Raw genomic sequence first — 24993 nt, forward strand, 5'->3', positions numbered from 1 at the left:
GAAGTGGTGTCTTCACTCCAACACTCAGGACCTGCAGTGGAAGACACTGTTTCGTGCCCCTGGAGAAAGTCAAGGAACGTGGGGACCACCAAAGCATTTCCAGTTGTGAGAACATGACAGGAGGTTGCTCTGTTAACCCACAGTGCCAAAACCCGGGAAGGAAGTTCCCAGGTGGAGTGACAGGAGGGCCACAGCTCATCCGTCTCATCAAAGTGCCCTGCCCGTTTCCTCGGCCCTTAGAGGCCGGGGTTAGAGGTCCCCGGGGCCTGCGGACAACTCGCACCTTGTCTGAACGGTCGTTCACCGTCTTTTGCACATGGGTTCCACAGCCTTGCACTAGTGTCTGCGTTCTGTAATGTCATTCTCTTACCCTTGATTCTCAAATCCCCGCCCCCTCAAATGCCCCTCGGAGCTGAGAGGTCGGAGGTAGGAAACCGGCATTTGCCACTTCCTGCGGGGAGACGGCTCCACCCCTGAGCTCCTTCAACTGAAGTCATCTTCTGCCTCGGCATGCAAATAGTTCTTACTTGCCAAAGAACAATGAATCGGGCCCAAAGACCAAATACAGCATCTCATCAATTGGAACTATAAACGCACAACTCAGGAGCTGTCCTCCGATTCCTCCAGTGGTTTAAGCTGCAGAACCAGAGTGAGACCAGCATGAGTGTCCTCCGCAGCCACCCTGAGCTCCCCAAGCAGAGTTTTCCTTCTTTCCTTGTCCTGGTTGAAGGTCACCTTGATTTTACAAAAGAAAATGCTGCATAGGAAAAATGAAATGCCTTTTATTCCAATGTGTTTTATCCGTGTCACCCATTCTGTACTTATTTTTCCTGTTTGTTGTACATTCTATTCCTGTAATTATTGTTCAACCCTTTAAGCGTTGTAAAATCGTTTTGGAATTCGTGCCTGCTAGTTATGCAATAAACAGGCTCTGTAAGTGTCCTTGTGGTAATTCTGTGCTTCCCATCAATAAGTTGATGTTTCCAGGTACTAGGTCAAAGTTCCTAGAAAGTTCTTCCCACAGAACCCCATCTTTGATGAGAGACGGTATCAAATGTGCCTCCACCCTGGGGGGGTGCTCTGTCCGTTTTCAGAAAGGGTGACGTTTTCCTCCTCTGTGCTCAGCAGATAGCTTTCTTACAAGAAGCCCTGCATCAGGGAATCAGTTCCATGTATCTTATCATGATGCATTTACTCCTCACGTTAAATTCTGTAAATTCAACGAAAGCCAGCCGAGCGCAGGCGCCCTCACTTCTGAGCAGGTGATCGGGTGGCGAAGTCAGTTCGGTCTCTCGCAGCCCCCAGTCTTTTACTTTCAGAGCCAGGCTGTTGTGCGAGTTCACATGGGAGAGCTGAGGGATAGATTCACACTGGGTTCAACGAGGACACCCACAGTCCCCGACAACTGTCCTCCCGACGGCTGACTTGGGGCACTTCTCCCAAACGGAAGAAGGGGCGGGGCAGCATGGGTGCCTTTCTAAGCGAGAAGTCCAGGGAAGACGGAGCATCCTCTCTGTGTGATCCAGCTCGTCCGAGGACCTTGCAGTTCAGACCCATCAGCTCCCACTCAGAGGCAGCTCCTAGGGCAGGGGTTCTCCAGTGAGCCAGCATCAGAGCCCCTGGAGGGCTTGTGAAAGAGTCTCCTGTTCATCTCTGATTCAGCAGCTCTGGGGCAGGGGCCCAAGAATCTGCATTTCTAACAGGGTCCCAGGGATGCTGCTGGTGGTGGTCCAGGGACCACACTCTGAGGAGCACCGCTGTAGGCCATTTTTAGGCCCCGTCACCACCACCACACAGCTCCTTGCCTTCTGCTTTCGAGACATGCCTGGGACCTGGGACCCTTTACTGCAGTGTTGCAAAGCTTGCACCTGGACCCACCTCGCCTCAAGCTACAAAATACAGAGAAACTATATTCGACTAAAAATAACCGTGTGCATGGGCAGTTGGGGCAAATTCTGGACCCAAAAGATACAAAAAGACAAAAAAAAAAAACAAAAAACCTGCCATTTCTGAAGATCCAGGAGCAAAAACAGCATGTTGGGAGCAAAAGTAGGGTACTGAGCATGCCCCCTGCACTCAACACCACCTTAGGGGGAGGTAAAATACCTAAGCCACCCCTCCAGCTAGACCTCTGGACACATCCCTACCCTCACCCCATATAAGGAACAGGCTTGCCCCACCTGTCAGCTAGCGAGCAAGCCAGGGAAACTGTTGTTTGTTCTTGCTCCCCCCTGCTGCAGCAGGGGCCCCAATAAAGCCCTGCCTGAATTTCATGTCTGGCCTCTAGTCAATTTCTCTTGATTGGGCAAGGCCAAGAACCCTGATCGGTATCACTTTTAGCCATGTTTTTATAATAATTATAATTAAAGCTAACATTTATCAACTATTTACTGTGCTGGGTTCCTTATGTATATTAACTTGTTGAATCCTATCTGCAGCCCTATGAAGCAGGAGGAGTTGTTCCCATTTTACAGATGAGGAAGTTACACTTGAGGTTACGTCCTGCAACCAGGGATGAGGGAGAGCATGTGAGTTATTGTCAGTCCGGTGTGTCTTCCTCGTAATCAGCCAAGGTGGGTTTTCATGACCCTAGAGGGGTCTGTGACTAAGGAGCTCAGAGAACATGGCCTCTGTGCAGAGGTGAAGCCCGGGGAGGCTGCATCCCTGAAGGTCTGCGTAAGAGGTGATGTGAGATTATGTGAGTAAAGGGCATTAGTAAGTAACCAGGGTACAGTCTTCTTGTGCCCATAAGACGTGTCTCACCCTTGAGCCCCAGGCACCAGGACCCCTCCAGCTTTTGTTGAGTGACCAACTGGCAGGACTGTCCACTGTCTCCCAAGCACCATGGGCATTGCTTTCCCAACCGTGGGGCTGCACAGAGGCGGCCTCACCACAGGGACAGCTCGGGGGCCATCTGAGGTTGACACTCTGCGAGGATGTCCAGGAGCCGGTCCTCGTGGCCCACGGACGCCGGGCAGAGGTGGCCACCAAACCGGAAGCCAGAGGCACACCGGGTGGGACGGATTCCTTCATAGCTTTACGGGAGCATGTGGCAGCTCACCACAGAGCAGGTCCCCGGGGAGGGGCCTCTGAGGACAAGGAAAGGCACAGTGAAGCCCTGCTTCACCCTGCCCCCCCAAACATACCATCCTCCCTCCCCCACACCCAGGTCCTTGTTCACAAGCACAGCTTCCCTGACCACGCTCCCCAAACTTCCCAGCCCATTTCTCACCCCAGTGCATCTTCTCCCCCAAATCCCTTTTCACCCCTCACCCCCCCTTCCCAACCCCTTCCCCTCTCTTCCCTCTCAGGCCCCTCACTCCTCTCCCTTCCTCTCCAGCCCTTGTAGCACCTCAGCCTTCTCTCCACCTCCTTTCCCTTTCAGATCCCCGGGTAATGACCTCTCACCCAGCCTTGGCCTCTTCTCTTGCTCTAGTCCTGTAAGCTCCGTCTTTCTCCCGGGTCCTACTTTCCTCAGGAGCCCAGGACACATTACGGACAGGAAGTCTGGCCTTACGATTTGCAAACACATCCCCACCCACACGATGGCCTGAGAGAGGCCCTTAGCCCCCCCCGCCCCGCACCTTGCTATCTGCCTCCCTCTCCCAGCCCTCCCCTCTCAGGACCTCTCCCTCTGTCAATACTTCCCCACCCTACCCCACCCCGTTCCTTTCAGACCAGAGGGGCTGAGTTCATACTGGCACTCGTTGTGTGCGGTCACTGGGCTAAGTGCAATTTTCTACGGTAGCAACTGAAACAACCCCCCATTTTGCAGATGAGGAAACTGAGGCCCAGTTAGTGGTGGTGGAGCAAGTCAGAGCACAGGGCCTGTGCTCAACCATGGGGCTCTTCCTGGCACAGTGGACCCTCCAGGATGAGGGCTGCAGGAATGTGGCAGACAGCAGACCTTCTGGAAGCCGAAGAGGGTGAGGAATGGCCACGACCTGGATAGAGGTAAGGTGGGAGGGAGGTGTGGGGCAGACTCAGAGGCAATCCTCTTGCCTGGGAGCATCAGAGAGGAAGGCTGGGATGCTGGTCTCTGTGTGGTCTTCTGCCCACCCTGGGTGCCAGGGGAGTTTAAAGGAATGTTGAACACCAAGTTTTTGTTTTGTCTTCCAATTCCGTGTTTGCCACAGTATTTCTTGTCTTTTCTGTCTGTTTCAAATTGAGACATTTGGTAACCACTACTCAAAGTCAGACTCTGATCTATGAGTGGAGGATGTTGCCCAATTCAGCTGTTTCAACAGTTCAGGGCCTCACAGATCCCACAGGGCACGTAGAGGCACCCAGTTTGGCCCTTCTGGAAGGAGCAGCCCTGTGCCTGCTGCTGGAAGCCAGGGGGGCTCCCTCCAGGGGACCGGATGGGACTCCCCGCACTCAGGGAGGGAGGGAGAGGGAGGGAGGAAGCTGGCTCCTGGCCTGCTTCTTCCTATTCAAGCAAGGTGGAAATCCTGCCGGAGTCCAGCAGCAAAGATGAGGGTGCTTCCACCACTGGCAGTTTGTTTACTGGGCAGGGGAGGAGGCGGGGATCCTCTTGGCAGGAAAAATAGGTCCATTTGAGCTTGGTGGTTTCGGTATCTATCTTACCCATCCTCACATCCCCATTCTCCACTTTTCATGGATGAAGAACTGGCCCAAAGAGGGGTCACCTGGCCCCTAAGTGGTGGGGTATCAGGACAGGAACCCGGGCCAGCCTGGGCCACAGCCTCTGCCCTTCCCCCTCCATTCTGTTCACCCTACCTCCCCCAACCTGGACTCTTTCGTACAGAAACGTGTCTAACGCATCCATGCAGAATTACAATGTGGCCCCGTGTGTCTCCGCCACCAGGTCAAGAAACAGAGCATTGCCTTTGCATTAGAAGGCACCATGGGTCCTTCCTTCCCCAGACTTTAGTGCTAATTGCTTCCTTGCTTTTGGTTGAACACCTGTGTGTACCCCTTTTTAAGTAAGAGCTTTCTTTTGCCTGTTTTCAAACTTGTAACCGGAGCCACTGATGTATGCTTTTCTTCCTTCACATTGAGATTCATCTAGGTGAACGTGCATGTGTAGCTCTATTTAGTGCATTCCCCATGTTGTGCAGTCTTCACTGAACGTATACACCACGATTTATCTATCTAGTATTTTATGGATGGACGTTTGAGTTTAGTTTTTGGCTCTTATGAAAAAAACTGCTTTGAAAAATATATCTTCTGGTACATGTATTGTATGTGTCTGTAGGGTATGTGTATACCTAGGCGTGGGATTCCTGGGTCATAGAGATGTGCATCTCCAAACTGTAACACTGTTTCCATGCTGTCTTCCAAAGGGTTGTACCAGCAGAAGATGAGATTTCCCCTTGTTCTACATCTTCATCAACAGTGGTGTGTAATAAGCAGTTTTAATGTTGCCAATCCTGTGGGCTTGTATCTAGTAGTTTTAATTCGCATTTCCTGATCTATAATTCATCTACGTGCTTTTCCATGTTTTTATCATAGCCATTTAGATTTCCTGTTTGGTGGAGTGCCTGTTTGAGTGTTTACCTATTTTTCATTAGGTGCTGTTTTTTTTCTTTTTTAATTATTCATGGGAGGGTTTTCTTTTATTTTTAATATTCTGAACATTTTGTTGCTATCTGTGTTGCAAACATCCTTGCCCATTCTGTGGGCATGCCTCCCTCTCAGGTGTCTTTTGAAGATAAGCTTTTTTAATGTAGTCAGATTTATCAATCCTTTCCTTATGGTTAGTGTGCCTTGGGTCTTAAGAAACCTCCCATACACTAGATTACTATTATGTTTTACTTTGATATAATCGTAGACCCACAAAATAATTGCAAAAACTGTCCCCCGTGTCCTTCACTCAGCTTCCCCCAGTGGTGACATCTTACATAACTATAGTACAATATCAAAATCAGGACACTGCTTTTGGTGCAATCACAGACCTCATTCAGATGTCATAGATTTTAGACACATTTGTGTGTGTGTAGTTCTTGCCATTTTACCACGCAAGTAGGTTCCTGTCACCACATGAAGATACAGACCTGCTGCATCACCAGACACCTCCCTCCTACTGCCCCTTGAGTCATACCTGTCTCCTGGCAACCATGAATCTGTTCTCCCTCATTTTCTCCTTTCAAAAATGTTATAGGGCTTCCCTGGTGGCGTAGTGGTTGAGAGTCCGCCTGCCGATGCAGGAGACACGGGCTCGTGCCCTGGTCCGGGAAGATCCCATATGCCGCGGAGCGGCTGGGCCCGTGAGCCATGGCCGCTGAGCCTGCGCGTCCGGAGCCTGTGCTCCGCAACGGGAGAGGCCACAACAGTGAGAGGCCCACGTACAGCAAAAGAAAAAAAAAAAATGTTATATATGTGGAACCATATAGCATGTGACCTTTTGAGATTGGCTTTTTCACTCAGCGTAATACCCATCCAAGTTGTTCAGAGACTGAGGTCATGGGGAGGGGCCCCAGAAACCACCGTAGGACTGTATCCTGACCAGAAACCTTCCACACCCATATTTGGAAATGGGTCCTTAATTTTTCCTGCCAGAGGTTAGGAAATACCTCGTTAAGGAATAGAGGCTGGGTTATTTAGTTTTGGTTTATCTTGTAGTTTTGTTAATTATCTAGTATTTGCCTTTTTCTTTTTCTTTGTTTTTTTGCGGTACGCGGGCCTCTCACTGCTGTGGCCTCTCCCCTTGCGGAGCCCAGGCTCCGGACGCGCAGGCTCAGCGGCCATGGCTCACGGGCCCAGCCGCTCCGCGGCACGAACCCGTGTCCCCTGCATCGGCAGGAGGACTCTCAACCACTGCGCCACCAGGGAAACCCTCTTTGTTTTTTTTTAATAACATTTTCCCCTCATTTCAAAGGTTATAAATGTTCTCTGTGGAAAATATAGAAAAGCACCCAAAATGAGAAATACCCATTATCCCAACTTTGAGAAATACCCACAAAGTAATATTATGTTTCCTTAAAAATGAAGTTACATAGCTATTGCTTTTGAACAGCTTTTTAACACAGCATGAACATTTCTCCAGAATTTTCAGAAAATTTTAAGCATTCCATTTCATTTTAATTCCCTGTATAATAACTCAAACTCAAACAGTCTCCTCGTGTTGGACATATAGGTTATCAGTTTTTGCTACTCTAACTAATGCTGTGAGGAACATTTTTTTTTTTTTTTTTTTTTGCGGTACGCGGGCCTCTCACTGTCGTGGCCTCTCCCATTGCAGAGCACAGGCTCCGGACGCGCAGGCCCAGCGGCCATGGCCCACGGGCCCATCCGCTCCGCGGCACGTGGGATCCTCCCAGACCGGGGCACGAACCCGTATCGCCTGCATCGGCAGGCGGACTCTCAACCACTGCGCCACCAGGGAGGCCCTGTGAGGAACATTTTTGTTCCAGTCTGATTGTTACTTATGTTCCTGGGCCAGGAGGCAGCTTGGTGCATTTAGGGAGGGCTCCTGGAGGGCTAGCCACTATGGGGCCTGGTAGGCCAGGGGAGGATTTGGGTCTTGGTCCTAAATGCAGAGGGACACCATTGAAGACAGTGGAAGATTTTCATTTCAGGTGTGTGTTTGTAAAAGATCTGCAGGATGGAGAGAAAAGTGAGGTGGATGGGTGACTTCAGGCAGAAGTCAGTGGTAGGGATGAAAGATAGATGGTGGTGAGAGGGAGCAAAGTGGATGGACTCAGAGATTTCAGGTCAAAGTAGCAGGACTCAGTGCCCTGGGGTATGGCTCCTGCAGCGGGCAGGTGGATGGTGGTGCCACTCACTTATCTGAGAACGCTGCAGGAGGGCCAGATGGCTGTTGCTGTTGTTTCATTTAATGATGGGAGTTCAGGAGAGATCTTTTGATTATTCTTGTTGTGCTGAGTTTGAGGCATCTTTGGGACATATAGTGGAGATGTCAGAGCGCTAGCAGATATAGGAGTCAGGACCAGAGATACAGATCCAGGAGTTATCAATGTGTACATGGCACTGGATGCCAGGGACCTGGCTCACATCATGTAGGAAGGGCCTGTGTGGTGCCTGGGCCTGAAAGGCTGGCAGAGGCCAAAGTAACTCTGCACAGGTGCCCAAAGAACCCTGCTTGTATCGTCAAGAATGTGTGTGGTAACTGTAAGCCAGGCTGTTCAGTTTGTCTCAGGAGTGACAAGTCAGCAGCATGAATGACAGTGCTACACAGCTTGGTTAATCTCACACATGGGGAATTCTCAACACGGCAATGTTCTCTACCATAAATGTTTCTGCATAGAAATGGAGGATTGGGTGTTTAGGGGGAAAAAATGAGCAAAAGGGAAGTCTTTTAGGTCAGCTAATAACCAAAATGAGAAAAAGAGTGCCAAAGCACTACAAGGACAGTGTCACAACATAAAACAAGGCTTTCCCATCATTGTCACTGTAAGGCTGAAATAGTTCTTCTAGCTATCTATCCAGAGATAATCTTGAATGTGTGCAACATAAGTTATGTGTCCATATGTTTATAGAAACACTATTTTTATTTTTATTTATTTATTTACTTTTTGGCCTCACCACACGGCACGTGGGATCTTAGTTCCCCGACCAGGGAGTGAACCCGTGCCCCCTGCATTGGAAGCACGGAGTCTTAACCACTGGACTGCCAGGGAAGTCCAAGAAACACCATTTTTAAAAGAAAAAAATTAGAAGCCAAATGAGAATGAATAAATAATAATACCATCATTAATACCATTTATATTAGCACCCCAAAAATGAAATACTTATGTATAAAGTCTTAATAAAAAATTAACTTAGGGCTTCCCTGGTGGCACAGTGGTTGAGAGTCCGCCTGCCAATGCAGGCGACACGGGTTCGTGCCCCGGTCCGGGAAGATCCCACATGCTGCAGAGCGGCTGGGCCCGTGAGCCATGGCTGCTGAGCCTGCGTGTCCGGAGCCTGTGCTCCACAACGGGAGAGGCCACAGCAGTGAAAGGCCTGCGTACCACAAAAAAAAAAAAAAAAAAAAAATTAAAAAATCACATGCTTATATCCTTTGAGGTAGATTTTTTTTTCTACCTTTTAGAACTTCTGAGTGATCATAACATTAAGTCAGAAAGTAAATAACCCTCTAAAATGAAGACATGACAATGTCAAACTCCCTAAAATAAAATTCCATGTGGCTTCACGGCTGAAGTTTGGCAAGGTCAGCAGGCACTGCTAACGTTAATGCTTTTGAAGGCATTATAATGATGCTTTATATTTTATGAAGACTGAAAACTACCTAAAAACCCAGATTGTGAAAAAAATATTCATTATATTCATAAGGAAATGTGGATATACTGAATATATTTATGGCACACATGGTTCCTTCAGTCCCACGAGTTACAACTGGCTCTGTGCCCGCCAGTGACTCCTGCTTATCCATGCACTTGTTTGATTCCTGTGCCTGTTCTTGTTCAGCTTTTTAACTTCCCCAGGCCTCGCAGAGCATCCACCCTAAACAGTATATGTGCTGAGGGAGCAAAAAGAGTGAGAATCGTTTACACACAGAACATGTTAGGAATGGCTTCAACACCATCTGTTGTTCTAAAGGAATTGAACCTTGTAGAAGAATCTGCTATAGAATGATCTATAAATCATTAATTTTACAGTAAGTAGAAAAAGGTGCTTAAAACAATAAAACCAATATATGTGTATGTATATAGCTACAACACAATCAATAGATAAGAGCTAAGAAGAGTATGTGCTATGCCAGAAACAGTAAGACAGTGGACTCTCTAAATCTGGAAACAAAGATTGAGGCCCAGTTTAGAGAGGAAACATTTAAATATATTAGGGTGTAGAACCAGTGTAATGTAATTTTTAATGCTAATAAGATTCCTGCCAGGCTTCAAAAACAAAAAACTCAAAGAAATAAAAAATATTCAGTAAACCTGCAAGCCATGCAGCGTGGCCAAAAAAACAAAAAGACAGATAATCTGGGGGAATTCCCTGGTGGTCCAGTGATTAGGAGTCTATGCTTTCACTGCTGAGGGCCCGGGTTCAATCCCTGGTCGGGGAACTAAGATCCCACAAGCCGCGTGGCGTGGCGGAAAAAAAAAAAATTCTGTCCACATCGATTCTGTCCTGGAGCTTGGACAATGTATGACTGCTAATAATTCCCTGTAGTCTACTTAGAAGAGGCTCCAATGGAAATGAGAGACAATACCACTTTCACAAGAAAAATGAATATAACCTAGAAAATGTGACCATAGAAAATACTCAAACCTGTAAGAGATGTGGATTAAATCAGTAAAAACCTATCATTCTGTACAACCCACTTTGCAGCAATTAATAAAAGCAACAATGACAAAGCTTGGAAGCAATGCTGTCAAACCAGAACTTTATTTCACAATTAATGAACATCTGAAAGAAGGGAAGTAAATATGAGCACACATAATGAAAGTGGTGCTCAGGGGATCATAGCCAAAGAAATGTAAGACAAGGAAGTGAAAAACAGATTAAGGATGCAGTTCGCAGCTCAATTTGTTTTTACAGCACAATGGAAGTGAAAGGCAATGCAGCCCTTAGACTCGGGATTTCTTAATAAACTCTGTTTTAATAACCTGGAACCCAGCCCTGTAATTAGCTGTAATTTACTGAGATATGGAATCTTGAACACAATATAATGAAAACTGAAACCTCAGAGGAGGAACATGAAAAAAATACAAGTCATAAAGATACGATTATTGCTGCAAGGAACTTACAGCTATTTAGAGATAAATCTAGGACGATGTCACATTGAGAGAACAGTGGGAAGACAGATTTTTGGCCGATCTGTGGTTGAGTCTGATTTCGTTTTTTCAGGTTCAGTGCCCCTTCCTCTGGGCACATAAATCCCAGAAGCCTGCATATAGCTGAGCCCTTCCCAAGACACTAGAGGTCCAAGGTGTCATGCCAAAAGGTTAGCCAACCAGGTGACCTTCTGAGGTCCCCTTTTTTTTGTTTGTTTGTTTTTTACGGTACGCGGGCCTCTCACTGTTGTGGCCTCTCCCGTTGCGGAGCACAGGCTCCGGACGTGCAGGCTCAGCGGCCATGGCTCACGGGCCCAGCCGCTCCGCGGCATGTGGGATCTTCCCGGACCGGGGCACGACCCCGTGTCCCCTGCATTGGCAGGCGGACTCTCAACCACTGCGCCACAAGGGAAGCCCCTCTGAGGTCCCTTTTTGAGGCTCAGTTACATACACATTGGGATCATCGCCCCCTGCCCCCATGCAATGCTCTATGGAAATTCTACCAAAATGCTTCTTTAAGGAGGAAAGACTCATTTATCACCACCTTTTTAGAAAGCATCCATGGATGACATCAGACTGTCTCAGGGTTCATAGTTCTTTTCTTCCATAAAACAAGACGTGATCCTTTTGGGACAACTAAATTAATAAATCCTGAAATTAATAAACTGTACCAAGACCCACAAATTTGTTTTCAATAGAATAGTTAAATTTAAATGGCAATTTTAAAAACTGAAAAACTTCTCTATCTCTAGTTGGAGTCCTCACTGGAGGTTGACAATTAGGGGTGAGACAACAGGAAACCATGTATCCTGTCATGGAACACAACGTGTAACTCCTAGCATTGGTTTAGAATCTACATTATTTATCATCATATTTATTACAGGACTGTGACAGCACTGTCAACGTCTTAACTATGAAGCCCCTTTCTAGGATAAGAAAGGCAGGAAAGGGCCTCCTGCTGCACGCTGCAAATCCATCACAGCTTAACGTCTGACCAGACCCTCTCTCTGTTTAATTGTGGAACTGAACAGGCCCACTGAACTATTTTACAGTGACCCGATCGCTGGAACAGAACACGTAAAACGGTCTGGCGGCTGCATGTCAGAGGCCTCACCAGCCTTGCTCTCCGTGCTTACAGTACCAACAGAGTCAGTTCCAAGCGATTCTGGGATGTCCGTAAGGCTGAGAAGAGAAAGAAAACATAAGACTGATTAGGTCAGCAGTCTCTGGGGCGCTGGAAATTAATCTCATTTTAAGAAAGAGCTACAAGCACAGTATAAATGGCTATTTTCATTTATAGCTGAAAAGTCTTTGACCCTAGGCCCTAAATGAGGCCCTCTTTTTTTTTTAGGTACCAGCCCTAAGTAACGTTTCACGTGGCTCTTTGAGACCTCCATCTGAGACACTCACTGATCCATGATGGAATAAGTTTAGAAAATGCTGTTCCCTGCACCTTGAGATCCCCGGCCAGTTAGGACACTGACGTTCTGCAGCAGGTGTGGCACCTGCTCTGTTTCATCAGCTTCCCAGAGTTTCTGACCACAGGGGAGCTGGCCTCTCTGTTAGAGCGCCAGAGTGGCCCTGCTAAAGGAGGGACAAAGGCGACACGCCTGCTGAGCCCTCAGTCAGTTCCTGGGTGCTTTAGTCATCAGCTCCCTTGAAGCAGGGGTGACGGCCTCTGCTGCTCTGTGATCCCCCGATGCCCCGCATCGGGGGTCACTCAAGTAGTTCGTGAGGCAGGGAAAGAAGGAAGGAGAGGATCAGATGACAGGGAGGGGGCAACCGCAGGTGCCAAGGGCAGGAGAGGAAGGGAAACAAGCCCCTGGTCACCCCGGTCAGCTGGGCTCTGCTGTCTGGACAGTTAGGACCCAGCACCACTGTGCCTTCACCTCTCACCAACCACGCCAAAGCTCTTCTTGGATTGTACTCTATCCCGAACAGGGTGGCCAGGCATGCAGCTTAGCAGTCAGGACCTCAGTCCTTGGGCTGCAGCGGCAGGAGCCAGAGCAAAGTCGCCACAAGGGCTGTTTGAGGCCCAATGAAGGACTGAAACAGACGCTGTGTCAAGGTTCCCTACCAGTCGAGAAAGGAAGAAACACACAAGAAGAGGAGCAGGGAAGAATCTGAGCTGCTGGGAAGCAGCCCTGCACCCTGGGCTGTGAGCAAGCCTGGGAGAGCAGGGCCAGGCTGAGCAGCACAGCAGTAGCGCCGTCCCCTGCGGCTCCCTACCTTGGGCCGGTAGCCCTGCTCGGCCATCATCTTCGCCTCCTGCCGCAGCAGGGCATCTGTGAGCTGCTCTGCCTGCCTCGCCTCTTCTTCCTCCTCCTCTTCCTGCTGGTCCGCTTCCCACGCCTGCAGCTGGCGCTCTGCAACCTGGGCACCAAGAGCAAAGTCACCCGGGACAGGCCACAGGGCAGAACCCTGCCTCTGATCCAGAGGGACTGGCTCAGGTCCCCCCGCTGGAGCATCAGCGCTCAGCACTAGTGGTGCAAGTGCCCTCATGGGAAGGACATTCATGGTACTGAACAGTACCGTGGTGCTACTGGAGAGGTTACGTGTGTGGTAAAATGCACCTTGTAAAAAGCTCTGGATATAGCCACGTGTTGGGAAGATCCTTCTGTGTTAACTATTAGGTACTGAATCGAATAAAAAGAGACGTGTGGCCAGCGAGCCAGGTGCTTGCAGATGCAGCCAGGAAAGAAGCAAGGAACGGTAACAGCAGCCTTGTTCCCACAGGAGACGGAGGACCCAGAGCGGGGCTGGAGCTACAACCAGGAGGGTCAGGGTTCCAGCGGGAAATGAAAAGGGATGCTCTGAGCTCCCAAACGTGGGCTTCCTGGACAAGGTCCAGGCCAGGCTGTGGAAATAAGTCAAGGGTCCCTGAACCCTGTGCCATGATGGCGCAGGAAACTCAGCAGGGCCTGCTGCCCGTGCGTTCATCCCAGGGCTCAGCCCCACCTGGGCTTCCAGCTCTTGCTTCCTGGCCGATTTCAGTTCTTCGCTCTCCTCTTTCTCACGATGGGCTGACTCCCTTGCCTCCTCAAGATCTCGAATAAGTTGCTCTCTGTGTCTCAGGGATTCCTCTTGCTCCCGTCGGTTTTGTTCAATCTTTTCCTGTATTTGTTGTTGTCTCCCTGTCAGAACCTATCCTCAGTGGAAAGGAAGAGGGAAGATTTTGGTTAGACTTTAACAGATGCCTGTTCTATCAGCCATGGACAGTCTGCAGCTGCAGCTACATGGAGACCCAGCCTAATCCTCAGCCTCAGGCCCAAATACACCAGGATGAAGGCAAGCCCAGACTACGGGATCAGTCCAAACAATCGGCCATGTTTCCCATGCGTCCCCATCGCACACAGAGTGCACGTGGACTGTGCGTATGGAGACAGCTGAGCACCAAAGAGATAAAGCAGGCAGGGATGGAGCTCCGTCCCCAGGACACAGACACATAGCAACAAGGTGACTCTCACTCCCTATCAGTGAGTTCTAGAAAAAGTAAGAAATCACAAGCCACATAGATGGCCAGAGGCAGAGTCTGGGTCATCCCACCAACCTTGTGGATTTAAATTTACTGCTCAAAGCAGCAGAAACCTGCTGTGTTTGATTCTTGGCCAGAGCAGGATTATGTCCAGATGATGGTCAGGACTTGGGAACCAGGAACAGCAGGAAGCCACCTGCCATACCCAGCAGTCATGCTCTCTGGGGGGGGGACATGTAAAGTGGCCACAATGAGGAGAAACATTTTAAGTGGGGGAAAAAAATAAAAAGATGCTGGAGAATATCTGGTATTCACAAAAGTAAAAAAGCACCAGTTGAGACCAGATTTCCCATGGGTTCTAAAATGTAGCATGCTGGCATGCACAGAATATAATTTCCACTTTAAACCACTTTAAGATAACTTCCAATACATGGATAATAAAGACCTTTTTTCCCCCAAAAGATTTCCTTAAATTGGGGTGTGTCTTATAATGCACTACTTATATATGACAAATAAAACAGTCATGTTCCTTAGTCTACTTGTGGTTTTGCACTCCAAAAAAAAAATCCTAAATGTGGAAAAGGCTTCTGCACCAAGATGTTCACTGCAGTAATATATAACAGCTCAAATTCAGAAAAAAAATGGATCCACAAAAGGAAACGGAAAAACAAACTACTGTATACCCACAAGATATATTACACAGCCATCAAAATGACATTTACAAAGAAGATATAATAGTATAATAAAATGATCGAAATCAAATAGCTCAGTATAATATGTAGAAAACACATTATCCACAGAAACAGAAGCGTAGAAGGAAATAAATAGTGGCTGTGTAGATGATGTAGATGGTGACTGTTTTTTTACTTTTCTGTACTGAATTTTTTCCTAGTCAGCGTATATTACTTTTATAATGATATTGAAAGTCCACTGAAAATGCCCAGAGGGGACTCTGTTCCCAGAACATTTGGCAGGGTCAGCACGTGGTCACCAACCCCAGACACCCGCCCGGCCACCTGCGCCCATTCCCAGATTACCTCGCTCATCAGCCGGTCTCGAGCACGCCTCTCGCGGGCCCACTCTGCCTCTCTCTTTTCCCACATTTCCTTAGCCTCCTCCCTAGGGAGACACAGAGAGGATGACAGCTGGATCCTTACCACCACCAGTGGTAGAAGAGAACCAAAGAACCAACAGCGCTCCAAGGCACCAGGTAGCACACACCTTCTGTGCAGCCGACCTCCAAATAAACTTTCAGCAGATTACAGGGAAGGACAACCACAGAAAGTATTACTATCGTAAGTACTTTAAGTTCCCTTTTTTAACACTCCATCTCCTTACAGAAAGCACTGGTGAAGACATGCATCCAGGACATTTAAACACTGAAGTGAATGAAACCATCGGGGCTGGAGAAGAGGAGGGGCACGCCGGTGCCTGAGTTCTGTCACCATGTTCCTGCGGTCACTCTAGCTCGCCCTGTGGCCTGGGGCAAGTGAGTGACTGCCTCGACTCCCCGTGACCCAAGTACTCTGTGACCCCAGCACTGGGCTGGATGTCAGGATTAAACAGGAGGAGGACCGTAGAGTACTTAGCGCAGTGTCTGGAACACGGTAAGTGCTCAGTGAGCGTTACCTGTTACTCCAGTACTTCAATCTACCAGGTTAAGTTTTAGGATCCAGACCCATTCATATAGACCTAAGAAGCATTCAACGTCTCCATAATTTATAACCATTTCCTTTCAAGTTTCTAAGATCTCAGCTGAACAGATCCTTACTCTAAACCCTAACAGCTTCCACCTTAAATAACCCGAGGGAAGCACCCCACAAGCAGGTCCGTTAGCAAAGATGTGCTCCTCACGAACGATGGACAGAGGGACAAGGATGGGAGTTTCAGCAGCAGCAGACAACCCTCACGGTGACCTGCTGACCTGTGGGGATCGAGGCCCAGGTAGAGGCCGGGATGCCACCTCTCACCTCAACAGCATCTGCAGCTCCGCCTCCCGCGCCCTCTCCAGTTGCAGCTGCTCCTCGATGACCTGCTTCATCCAGGCCACGTCGGCCTGGGCCTGCTCCCTCCGGGCCAGGTGCACGCGCTGGTTCTCGTCCTCCTCCTCCAGCAGCGCCTGCAGGATGCGCCTGTCTGCCTCCTAGAGGAAGGACGAGGAAGCGCAGTGGGCGCGGTGCCCAGCCCTGCAGTAGCAACAGCCTCAGCTCCGCCAGCCAGCCCCTCAGCACTGAAAGCAGGCGTTCTGGGAAGACATGGGCTGTTTCCAGAGCAGGCAGGATGTGATCACGTAGGGATGGTTTAGACACCACAGAGGCCCAGGAGCTTTTCTCTGCCCACAGGGAGAGACCCTCTGCCACCACATCCACATCTCTGCCCTCGGACACATCTGGTAGCACAGCTTTTTAGAACACAATTTGCCAGCAATTCCACTTCACGGGATATAAGCTACAGAGACACAAATGCGCAGAGATATATGCACAAAGTGCTCACTGCAGCTGTTCCGTAAGAGGAAAGCCGACTGGGGTGGGAGAGCAACTCTCCTGTCCGGTCTCAGTGAGGGAGCCCATCAAAATACTTGCCAGGAATACCGAGCAGCTAGTCAGAAAGAACAGGCTCAGTCTAAGAACACTGGTCTGGAAGTCTGAGGTGTACTCTTAAGTACTGTGCTGTGCAATGCCACTTCAAGTACATTTTAAAATGAAACTGAAAGCCCCCCAAACTCACCACTTCCCTGTATGTGTGTGTATGTAAATACAGTTGATTCCTGAACAACATGGGTTTGAACTGTGTGAGTCCACTTACACACAGATTTTTTTCAATAAATATACTACTTGTATTTTTATTTTACAGATCTTTAAATTAACTAAGTGTGGGAAAAGTGTTTGACTAGAGAGTACAGTATGTAGACTGAAAGGAACTAGGGTTTGAGTCCTGATTCTAACCAAACTGTTTTAGCTTCCTGCCCTTCAGTGGGTTATTTATCAATTCCTTTGTTTTTGAGGCAGAGAGAGCAGTACACGGGTTTTCAACTCCGTGGGGGTCAGCACCCCTAACCCCCACGTGGTTCAGGGGTCAACTGCATATCTAGAAAGATGTACACCCAAACAGACACCTCTGGGAGGGGCAGGGATTGCAGGGGCTGCTGGTCAAGGGGGGATCTCACTTGGTGTTTTCTTATGAGAATGCACCCATTACTAAGCAATGGAAAACATGCTTTTCAAAAGAAAGTGAAAGAAACGCCAGGCTGTCCCTTCAGATTTACCAGTTCCTCTTGGATCTGCTGTGTACGTCTGTTGAGCTGCACGTTATACTGATGTCTCAAAAAGCGTCTAGAAATGAGAAAATATGGGTTGCCTTCAGTGTTTCCTAAAGAATTAAGCAGAGGTTAGACAGCTGCTTTCTGCAGATTGTATCCCGTTCGGTTTCAGGGTTACCAGTGCACGTCTGAGAAAGTGAGAGGCTCGCCCGCTTGGGGAAGGCAGGCGAGGGGTTGGGGGTCCTTCTCACACGCACCCCAGCTCCGCCTTCTGCCACAAGGCTGCCATCTGCTTCCGCTCTTCCTCCAGCCTCTCCAGCTCCCAGCGCTGCTTCAGCAGATTCTCCTGCTCCTTCTTTAGTTTGGTGGCCTATGGGTACAAGACGGTAAACCCAGGTAAGCGTGTGAGAATCAGAGTTCCTTCATCCCTCAGCAGACAGGACGCAACAAGGGTGGCCTGGCCACCTGGTGCCAGGATCCCCTTCCACCTCCGGGGCTCTGAGCCCCTTGGCCCAGCTCACTCATTCATCTTCTGGGCCTACCCAACCCTGCCGACAAGGATGAACCCCTGCCCCGTGCTCCCACAGGGCCCTGCACTGTCCAAGCCTATTGTAACTAAACATCTGTCTCCCTGACCTGACACAGCTCCCAGCTGTATCCCTAGCAGCCAGCCCAGTGCTCGGCACTTAGAATACGTAGTGGGCACAAAGGATCTAGTTCTTGAATCATTCTGGCCTGGGGAAGGGGGGGAGTGCTCCCCTTGCCTGAATGAGAAGATCCAGCCCCTCAGAGCGACAGTGCACAGTATTCTCAAAACAGCTTCCTGGACCAAAGATCCTCATGGTTTGTGCCTTGAGACCCCCAAACTGCTAGTCTCCCGCGAGAGCTGTGTGCTGGATCATCAGACTAAGTCATGTCTACTAAGAGCACTTGAAATCCAAGTTCTCGGGAGGCTCTCGGACAGCAGGCCTCTCTACACACGTCAGAGGGGACGCGTGTTATCTCCTGACGGTTGACACTCTAGAATCTGGGCACAGAAAGAACCACAGGTGGGAGCACGTGTCAGAAGGAGAGCCCAGCATTGTTTCCCTTCTTAGAATCGCCCCCCCCCCCCGATATGGTCTCTGTTTAGTGCAGCTTTTTAAACGCCCGTTTCCTAACAACAAGGAGCTGCAAGCGAGGAGGCCCTGGCGCCAGGGCTCGCCCTCACCTCCATCTCCTTCACCTTCAGCTCCTCCATCTGCTGGCGCAGGGCGTCTGCCTGCAGTTTACCCTCCAGTTGCCTCCTCTCCTCTTCTGCTTTCATCTGTTCCAGCGCTTCCCGTCGGGCCGTTTCATATTCATTTTCATACCGTTTTTCCTTTTCCTCTTCGGCGGCTTCTTGCTGCATGGAGCCAAAGGGACCCGGGGGTCAGTATCTGTAGCATGGAGCTGGCAAAGACCCAGCTCCCCACCACCGGTCAGCAGGCCTCAGAGCCCCGTTCCTCATTCCAACATGCCTGTACCCGAGGAGGCCACGCACTTATCAGCTGTGTGGCCCAGGCAAAGGTGCATCTTCCCGGGCTCGATTCTCACTGTGGGAACCATGGGAGTGGTGCTGCCCTCAGAGACGAAGCTGGGGAGGCTCTCAGCACAGTGCCTGGTACAGAGGAGGGGCTCAAGAACACCAGGGTTCCTTCCCTTCCACAAGTCAACAAAACACTTTCCAAAATGAACCCAGAGGTGAAGCAATGGGTCCACAGAGGTGTGGACTTTTATCCCCAGAGTTGCTGCTATAAACCAAGGTTGAGAGTTTATGACGTAAATTAGATCAAAAGAGGGTGCTGCAACAGAAACAACCTTTAAGGATGCATGTTGCATCTACCATCAACCAGCCCTGGACGCCTTGTCTTATTCTGCCCCTGGGAGTGATCACGTAGGATTCTTGTCTGCATAAGAGCAGCAAACATTCAGTTTTAACATGTGTTAAGTAAACCGAGAAAAAGTCTATTCCTGTATTGGAGTCATTAACATTGAAAACAAGAAACAAATTTAAAGACATGGAGACAGTCTCCCAACACATACCACACCTGTTTTTTTTCCTCTTTCTGTGTTTCCCAAGAGTTTATCACATGTTTCTTGTGAAGTTCCAATTCAATCTGAGGACGAGAAGGCAGAGAATAAACTTCCTCACTGATTCATTGGACACACATTCACTGCCAAGTACAGTGTCATGGCCTGGAATGTGGCCAGGTGTCTTATAAGGAAGTGCATGGTGACCCCAACATATACAGTCTGAATGCAAGTCAATTAGAAAACCAAAGGACCAATCAATTCTAAACCATGTCAAGAATTGGAAAAAAGTAACAAACTTTTCTTCCAGTACCCTTGGGGCTGAGCGGGAACAGGTCAGCAGACACTGAAATGGAAATCTAATCTCAAAGGCCACCCTGGTAGGTCTAAAGCCTGCCAGGCCCCAGGGCAGAAGCTGGATGAGGAACAGACTCAACCTTTGGCCTGGCTCCCCAGTACTCCCTCTGTGAAAGAGCAGCTATAAAAACATGCACTACCTGTATCAATAGATGCAACAAATTGGGGTAATTAATAAGAGATTTGGGTTTAAGCAATCTTTTGTATCAGAAAATGAATTGTACCACTGTCCAAAAGCTTTTGTTTGGGAAATTGTTTATAAAAGTTTTTAATTTCTTCCTCAACTCACACATGTAAACATTTGCAACTAACTTGAATGTTCTGAATAAACATCTGAGTACATGACTTTGGAGGAGCCACTGAAATCTACAAATGGCTGGGGAGAGGAGTCCTCCCAGGTTTGGAGCTAACCGCACAACACTCCAGAGCAGCCAGATGCTCTATTACTTGTGACTGGCAATTTCTACATGAAGTTATGAGTACACAAATTAACACACCAAGTGTATACACAAACTATAAACTGAACTTAATTAATTATATCCTTCATGGGATTCTCTCCCTCTAGCCCAATCTCTGCTGAATAATGTCACCCCAGCCAAGACGCCCCGCTCTCTCCTTGCCCCGAAGCCTGTGGATTTGTCCCCCTTTCTCCTGCCACCCCAGTTCTGACCTTCACCATCACTTGCCTGGGCTGCGGCAGCAACACCTCAATTGACATCACCCCTTCCCGCCCACCTCGACATTACTGCCAAAGCTGCTGCTCCCCAAAATGCAGCTGGGACCCTGTTGCACCCCTGCTTAAAATCACGCAGGCGCTCCCCAGCACTTCCAGGGGAAGACCGTATGAGGCCGTCCAAGGTGGCCCCTTCTGCCTACCCAGCCTCTGCCCTTGGGTTCCCCCCTCCCTATCAGACGTCCCAACCTCCCAGCCACTTGTAGCTGTTAACCAAATGAACCAGGTCTTCTGTGTGGGGCTTCTTTTCAAGGTGGCTGGAGTGATCTCTGTTTCACCCCAGCACAAGATGCAAGCTTAAAAACAAGACGGGAAACATGACTTCATCTACTTAGGCAAACCAACAGAAGGATCTCCTTGGTTTTCACCTCTCGAAGTTTGGGGTTGTTCTTTTTCCAGTGTTCATACAAAAGCTGTTCAGCAAGCTGTCAAGAAAACACAAAGAGGGAAGCCTGACGTCACTTTTCCAATCTGTCCACATTTTGGATAACCCACAATAGAAGTCAGCTCAGGCTAAGAGCTCCTCCACTGGCACGCCAGCCCTGTGCCTGCCCTTCAGACCTCCCACATGCCTCACACCCACGGCGCTGGGAGCCAGACACCTGACTGGAAACACGCAGTGCTGACAAATGACTCTTATAATGGTGACAAAAGGGGGCCCAAATCTGATGCTACAGATGGGTCCTAGATATTAAAGATCTGTTTCAAAATATACAACAGGCTTTAAAACAGAGTTTTGGGGATCACCATTGCACACAACTACTTTGGAAGATAAAATATACCACTCCCAGCCTTTTGTGGGACCAGAGAACTAGAATAAAGAAAAAGGACTCAGATGTAATGATTAAGGGGCCAAAGAGAATAGAGATGACTCATAGAAAACACACATAAAGAACAACTCACAGTAAGCACTTTTCCCGACTGGCTCTGGAGTGAACTGCCGTCTCAACAGGTCAGAGCCCCCGAGGGGACCCCATGTGGCATCACTGACAGGCTGGGGACTCCCGCTCTGCAGCCTCCTAAAAAGCTACTTACCAGTTTCCTTTGCTCCTCTCGGGCTGACTTCAGATTGCCGTGCTGCTCCCGGATTCTTCTTTCCCTCAAGTTCATGCTCAGCCTCAGCTCCTCCAGTTCTCTGGCCAGCAGGTCCTGCTCCTCCACCAGAAGCTGCCTGAGTCTCTGCCGTCGGGCCTCCAGACACTTCCTCCCCTCCTCCTTCATCTTCTCCCGCTGGTAGGCGTGCATGCTGGGTAAGAAGGAGCCACCATCAACCAGATGTGCTACAGCCGCACAGGGAACACGTGGCTGGTTGTGTGGGTGACAGAGGCTGAGGCAGACAGAATGTGGTGACCTGGGAAGGTTTCTTCCAGCCAAAGTGAACAGAGGTGACAGAACCACTACGCATAATAGAATCTTGTTTTTGCAAGAAGAAAATGTATAATGGGCTTATATATGCACGTGTTAACAGTACCAGCTAATATTATTTGAGCAGTTACCGTGTACCAGGTACTACATACCTGGACGGTTTTATTTTAATCATCACATAAATCCTATAAAGTAGGTTCTGTTTTAGCCCCACATCACTGATGAGGAAACTGAGCTCATTCATACAGCAGGTGACACAGTCAGGGTTTCTATCTAGGTCTGTCTGACTCCAAAACCTATGCTTTTAACTTCAATGTTTTTACATGTATTTCTACAGAAAATGGGTGTATGTGTGTATATATATTTACACACAAACACAAATGGAAAAGAGTATGGGAGGATATGCACCAGACAGTTCATTTTGGTTCTCTCCTGGGGGTATGGGGTTACAAAGGAGACTTCCACATTCTACATACATTTCTCATCATTTTATCTTTTTCAGTGCAAATGTGTCGCTTCACTGATGATTTTTTTTCAATTTACAGTTGGGAAGACACCACTGTGCAGGTAATCCATGCTGTCCAGCCACACTCCCCCAGGTCCTTAAGGTCACATCTCCTGACAGCAAGTGGCCCTCAACCCTAACCGATGGTGGTCACCACACAATTACCTCCTCTGGTAGGAGGCCTTGGAGCTCCATTCTGCCTGTTTGGAGCTGCAGATGTCAGACACCTTGAAGTAGCGGCTGTTCTGATCCCACTGCTGCCGGAGCTGGGCCTCCTGCTCCCGGTGTCGCTGTCGTGCAGCCTGCTGATCCGGGAGCCTCCGGCTGCACCAGGAGGAGGGCAGCGTGGGGAGTGCCATCTGAGGAGAACAGCAGTGGTAAGAATATGAGCCTGCTGCAACCCCTCATCCCTTTAATGCGTGATCCTCACCCCTTGGCTGAACACTGGAATCGCCTGGTAGAGCCTGGGCCCCACTCCAGACCAGTTAAATCAAAAAGTCTTAGTGTAGGCCTCCAGGCACCAGCATTTTAAAAATGACTTGTCATCAGGGCTGCAAATCATCTACTTAAATAAGCGTGGACTGCACCGGGCTGTGAGCCAGACATCATGAAGGGCACTGCAGACAGAGACAGAGAACCAGTCCTGGCAACGCTGGACAAGCACACTGGGGACTTCTATGCTCTGCCTAAGGTAACATAGATAATAATTTAAGGAATACTTGTGTGTGCCAAGCCCTTGACATACACGATCTTTTTCATTGCTACTATGGCCCCATTTTTTGGCAGGTGAGAAAACTTAAGTTCAAAGAGGTAAAATGACTTGCTCAAGATCACAAAACCAGGAAGTGGAGGAAATTTATAAAAGAGCTGGGATCCTAATTCATGTTAGTCTGAGATGAGGGCCGGGGCTCTGTAGACTGCAAGAGGCTGCCTGTTGGGACCAACATGCCCTGGCTTCGGCAACCCACAGAGAGTGGCCCAATCCAGGTGTCACATCTGGAAGTGTTCTGGATTAGCATGGAGGGAGATCCCTCATCTTACGGATGGAGAAACCACCACCCAGAGAGAGGAATCAATTTGCATGGGTCAAGGAGCAATCTGGGGACACAGCTGGAGACTTGAAAGCAGAACCAGTCTCACTCCGGACACCTTTTCCCCTGGTCCAAAAGCTGCCCTATGTGCAGGGTCTACACAGTGCTTGGCTGTGACAATGCTTAAGGAGCTTCTGTTGAATAAGCAAACTCAGAGTCCTCCGATCCCGAAGGAAAATGATCTGCGTGTATGGGCCGAGTTTAGCCTGAGGCTGCCAGTTTATGATCTGTCTTCAGACCGTGGCAGGCTTGACAAACTTTTTTCCTTGCCCTGTGAGCCGCCCGCGGATAAATCTTTGCACCAGGAGTCAGAAAACTTAAGATTCCGGTCCCGGGTCTGCCACCAACAAGCTGGGCTGCTCCCTGAAAAAGTCGCATCCCTGTAACAAAAGCGGTTACAGAGGAAAGTGTCGGACCCAGAGCGCGCGGGGAGCAGAGTGAGAACGGGAAGCCGAACCCCCGGGCTCCCCGCGATCGCGTCCCGCGACGGCGGGCGCACTTCCCGCCAGCGCGGGGCTGACTGCAGCGGGGCTCTGAGGGTTCCGGCCCCAAAGCCGGCCCCCGGCCGAGCCCAAACCCCCGACTTACGTTTCTCTGCGCCCCGGGATTTTCGAAGGCTGTCCCGGCCCCAGCTGCAGCATGTCCCAAACGAGCCCGGCCCGGCCCGCGGCGACCCTCCCGGGCAGAGCTGCCCCTACGCCGGCCGTTTCCCCGCTTGTTGCCGGGGCAACGGGTCGGTGACGGAGCGCCGCGAGGGCCAAGCCTCCTGCAGCGCGATTACTAGACGCGCGGAGAGGAAAAAGAAGGCTGTGTTTTTCTCTGGTGCCCCCGCGTGATGGGGGGGAGCTCAATCGCAAACGTCGCTAGTCCTGGAAACAGGCAAGGAAAGAGGAAAAGAATCCATTCACTACACCAAATTCAGGATGAAGGTGAGGATGGGGGGAAATCAGAGGGATATGATAGGGGAGGTGATTATAAGCCAGTGGTTCTCAAACCTGGCTGCGCGTGAGAATCATCTCGGGAGCTCTTAAAAATCCAGATGTCCAAACCAAACTCCAGACAAATCCCATCAAGCTCCCTGAGGGTATCAGTGGTTGTCTAAGCCCCCCAGGTGCTTTCGACGTGCAGCCAGCTCGCAGAACCGCTGGCGTCGGTAGGGACGAGTTATTGGTAACTTTCTATTGTCTTAGGATAGTGGTGGGTTCAAGTCTGTTCATTCTCTTAGTGTGTTTTATAACTCGCAGATGTTATGTGTATTATCTTATGTATCAACTATTCCGTTAAAAAAATAAAAACATCCGCTCTTTGATTCATGCTCTTTTCATTTTCCCATTCTTGTCTTCATTTACTCCCTCCTTCATTCCTTTCTCCCTTTATTCCGTTCTCTGTTTTCCCGGATGCAGCATAATGTCCGGTTGAACAGTGTGGCCTCTGTTGCACCCTCCACCAC

At 49.3% G+C, this 24993-nt stretch overlaps 1 protein-coding gene across 1 annotated transcript; it reads right to left on the minus strand.

Annotated features, from left to right (window-relative positions):
- Positions 1 to 11855: 11855 nt before the first annotated feature.
- Positions 11856 to 24196, minus strand: TCHP (trichoplein keratin filament binding; the record flags this gene model as incomplete). The annotated part of the gene is made up of 13 exons (XM_079716982.1): positions 24132 to 24196; positions 22618 to 22811; positions 21618 to 21828; positions 20951 to 21007; positions 19510 to 19578; positions 18651 to 18824; positions 17698 to 17810; positions 17447 to 17513; positions 16152 to 16324; positions 15219 to 15300; positions 13665 to 13850; positions 12936 to 13079; positions 11856 to 11888 (listed from the first exon to the last, which is right to left on the minus strand). The coding sequence occupies exons 2-13, from the start codon at positions 22809 to 22811 to the stop codon at positions 11856 to 11858; spliced, it is 1503 nt and encodes a 500-aa protein (XP_079573108.1). The 5' UTR covers positions 24132 to 24196.
- Between the last annotated feature and the right edge of the window lie 797 nt (positions 24197 to 24993).

Source organism: Hyperoodon ampullatus (assembly GCF_949752795.1).
Source record: "Hyperoodon ampullatus genome assembly, chromosome: 13".
Lineage (NCBI taxonomy): Eukaryota > Metazoa > Chordata > Mammalia > Artiodactyla > Ziphiidae > Hyperoodon > Hyperoodon ampullatus.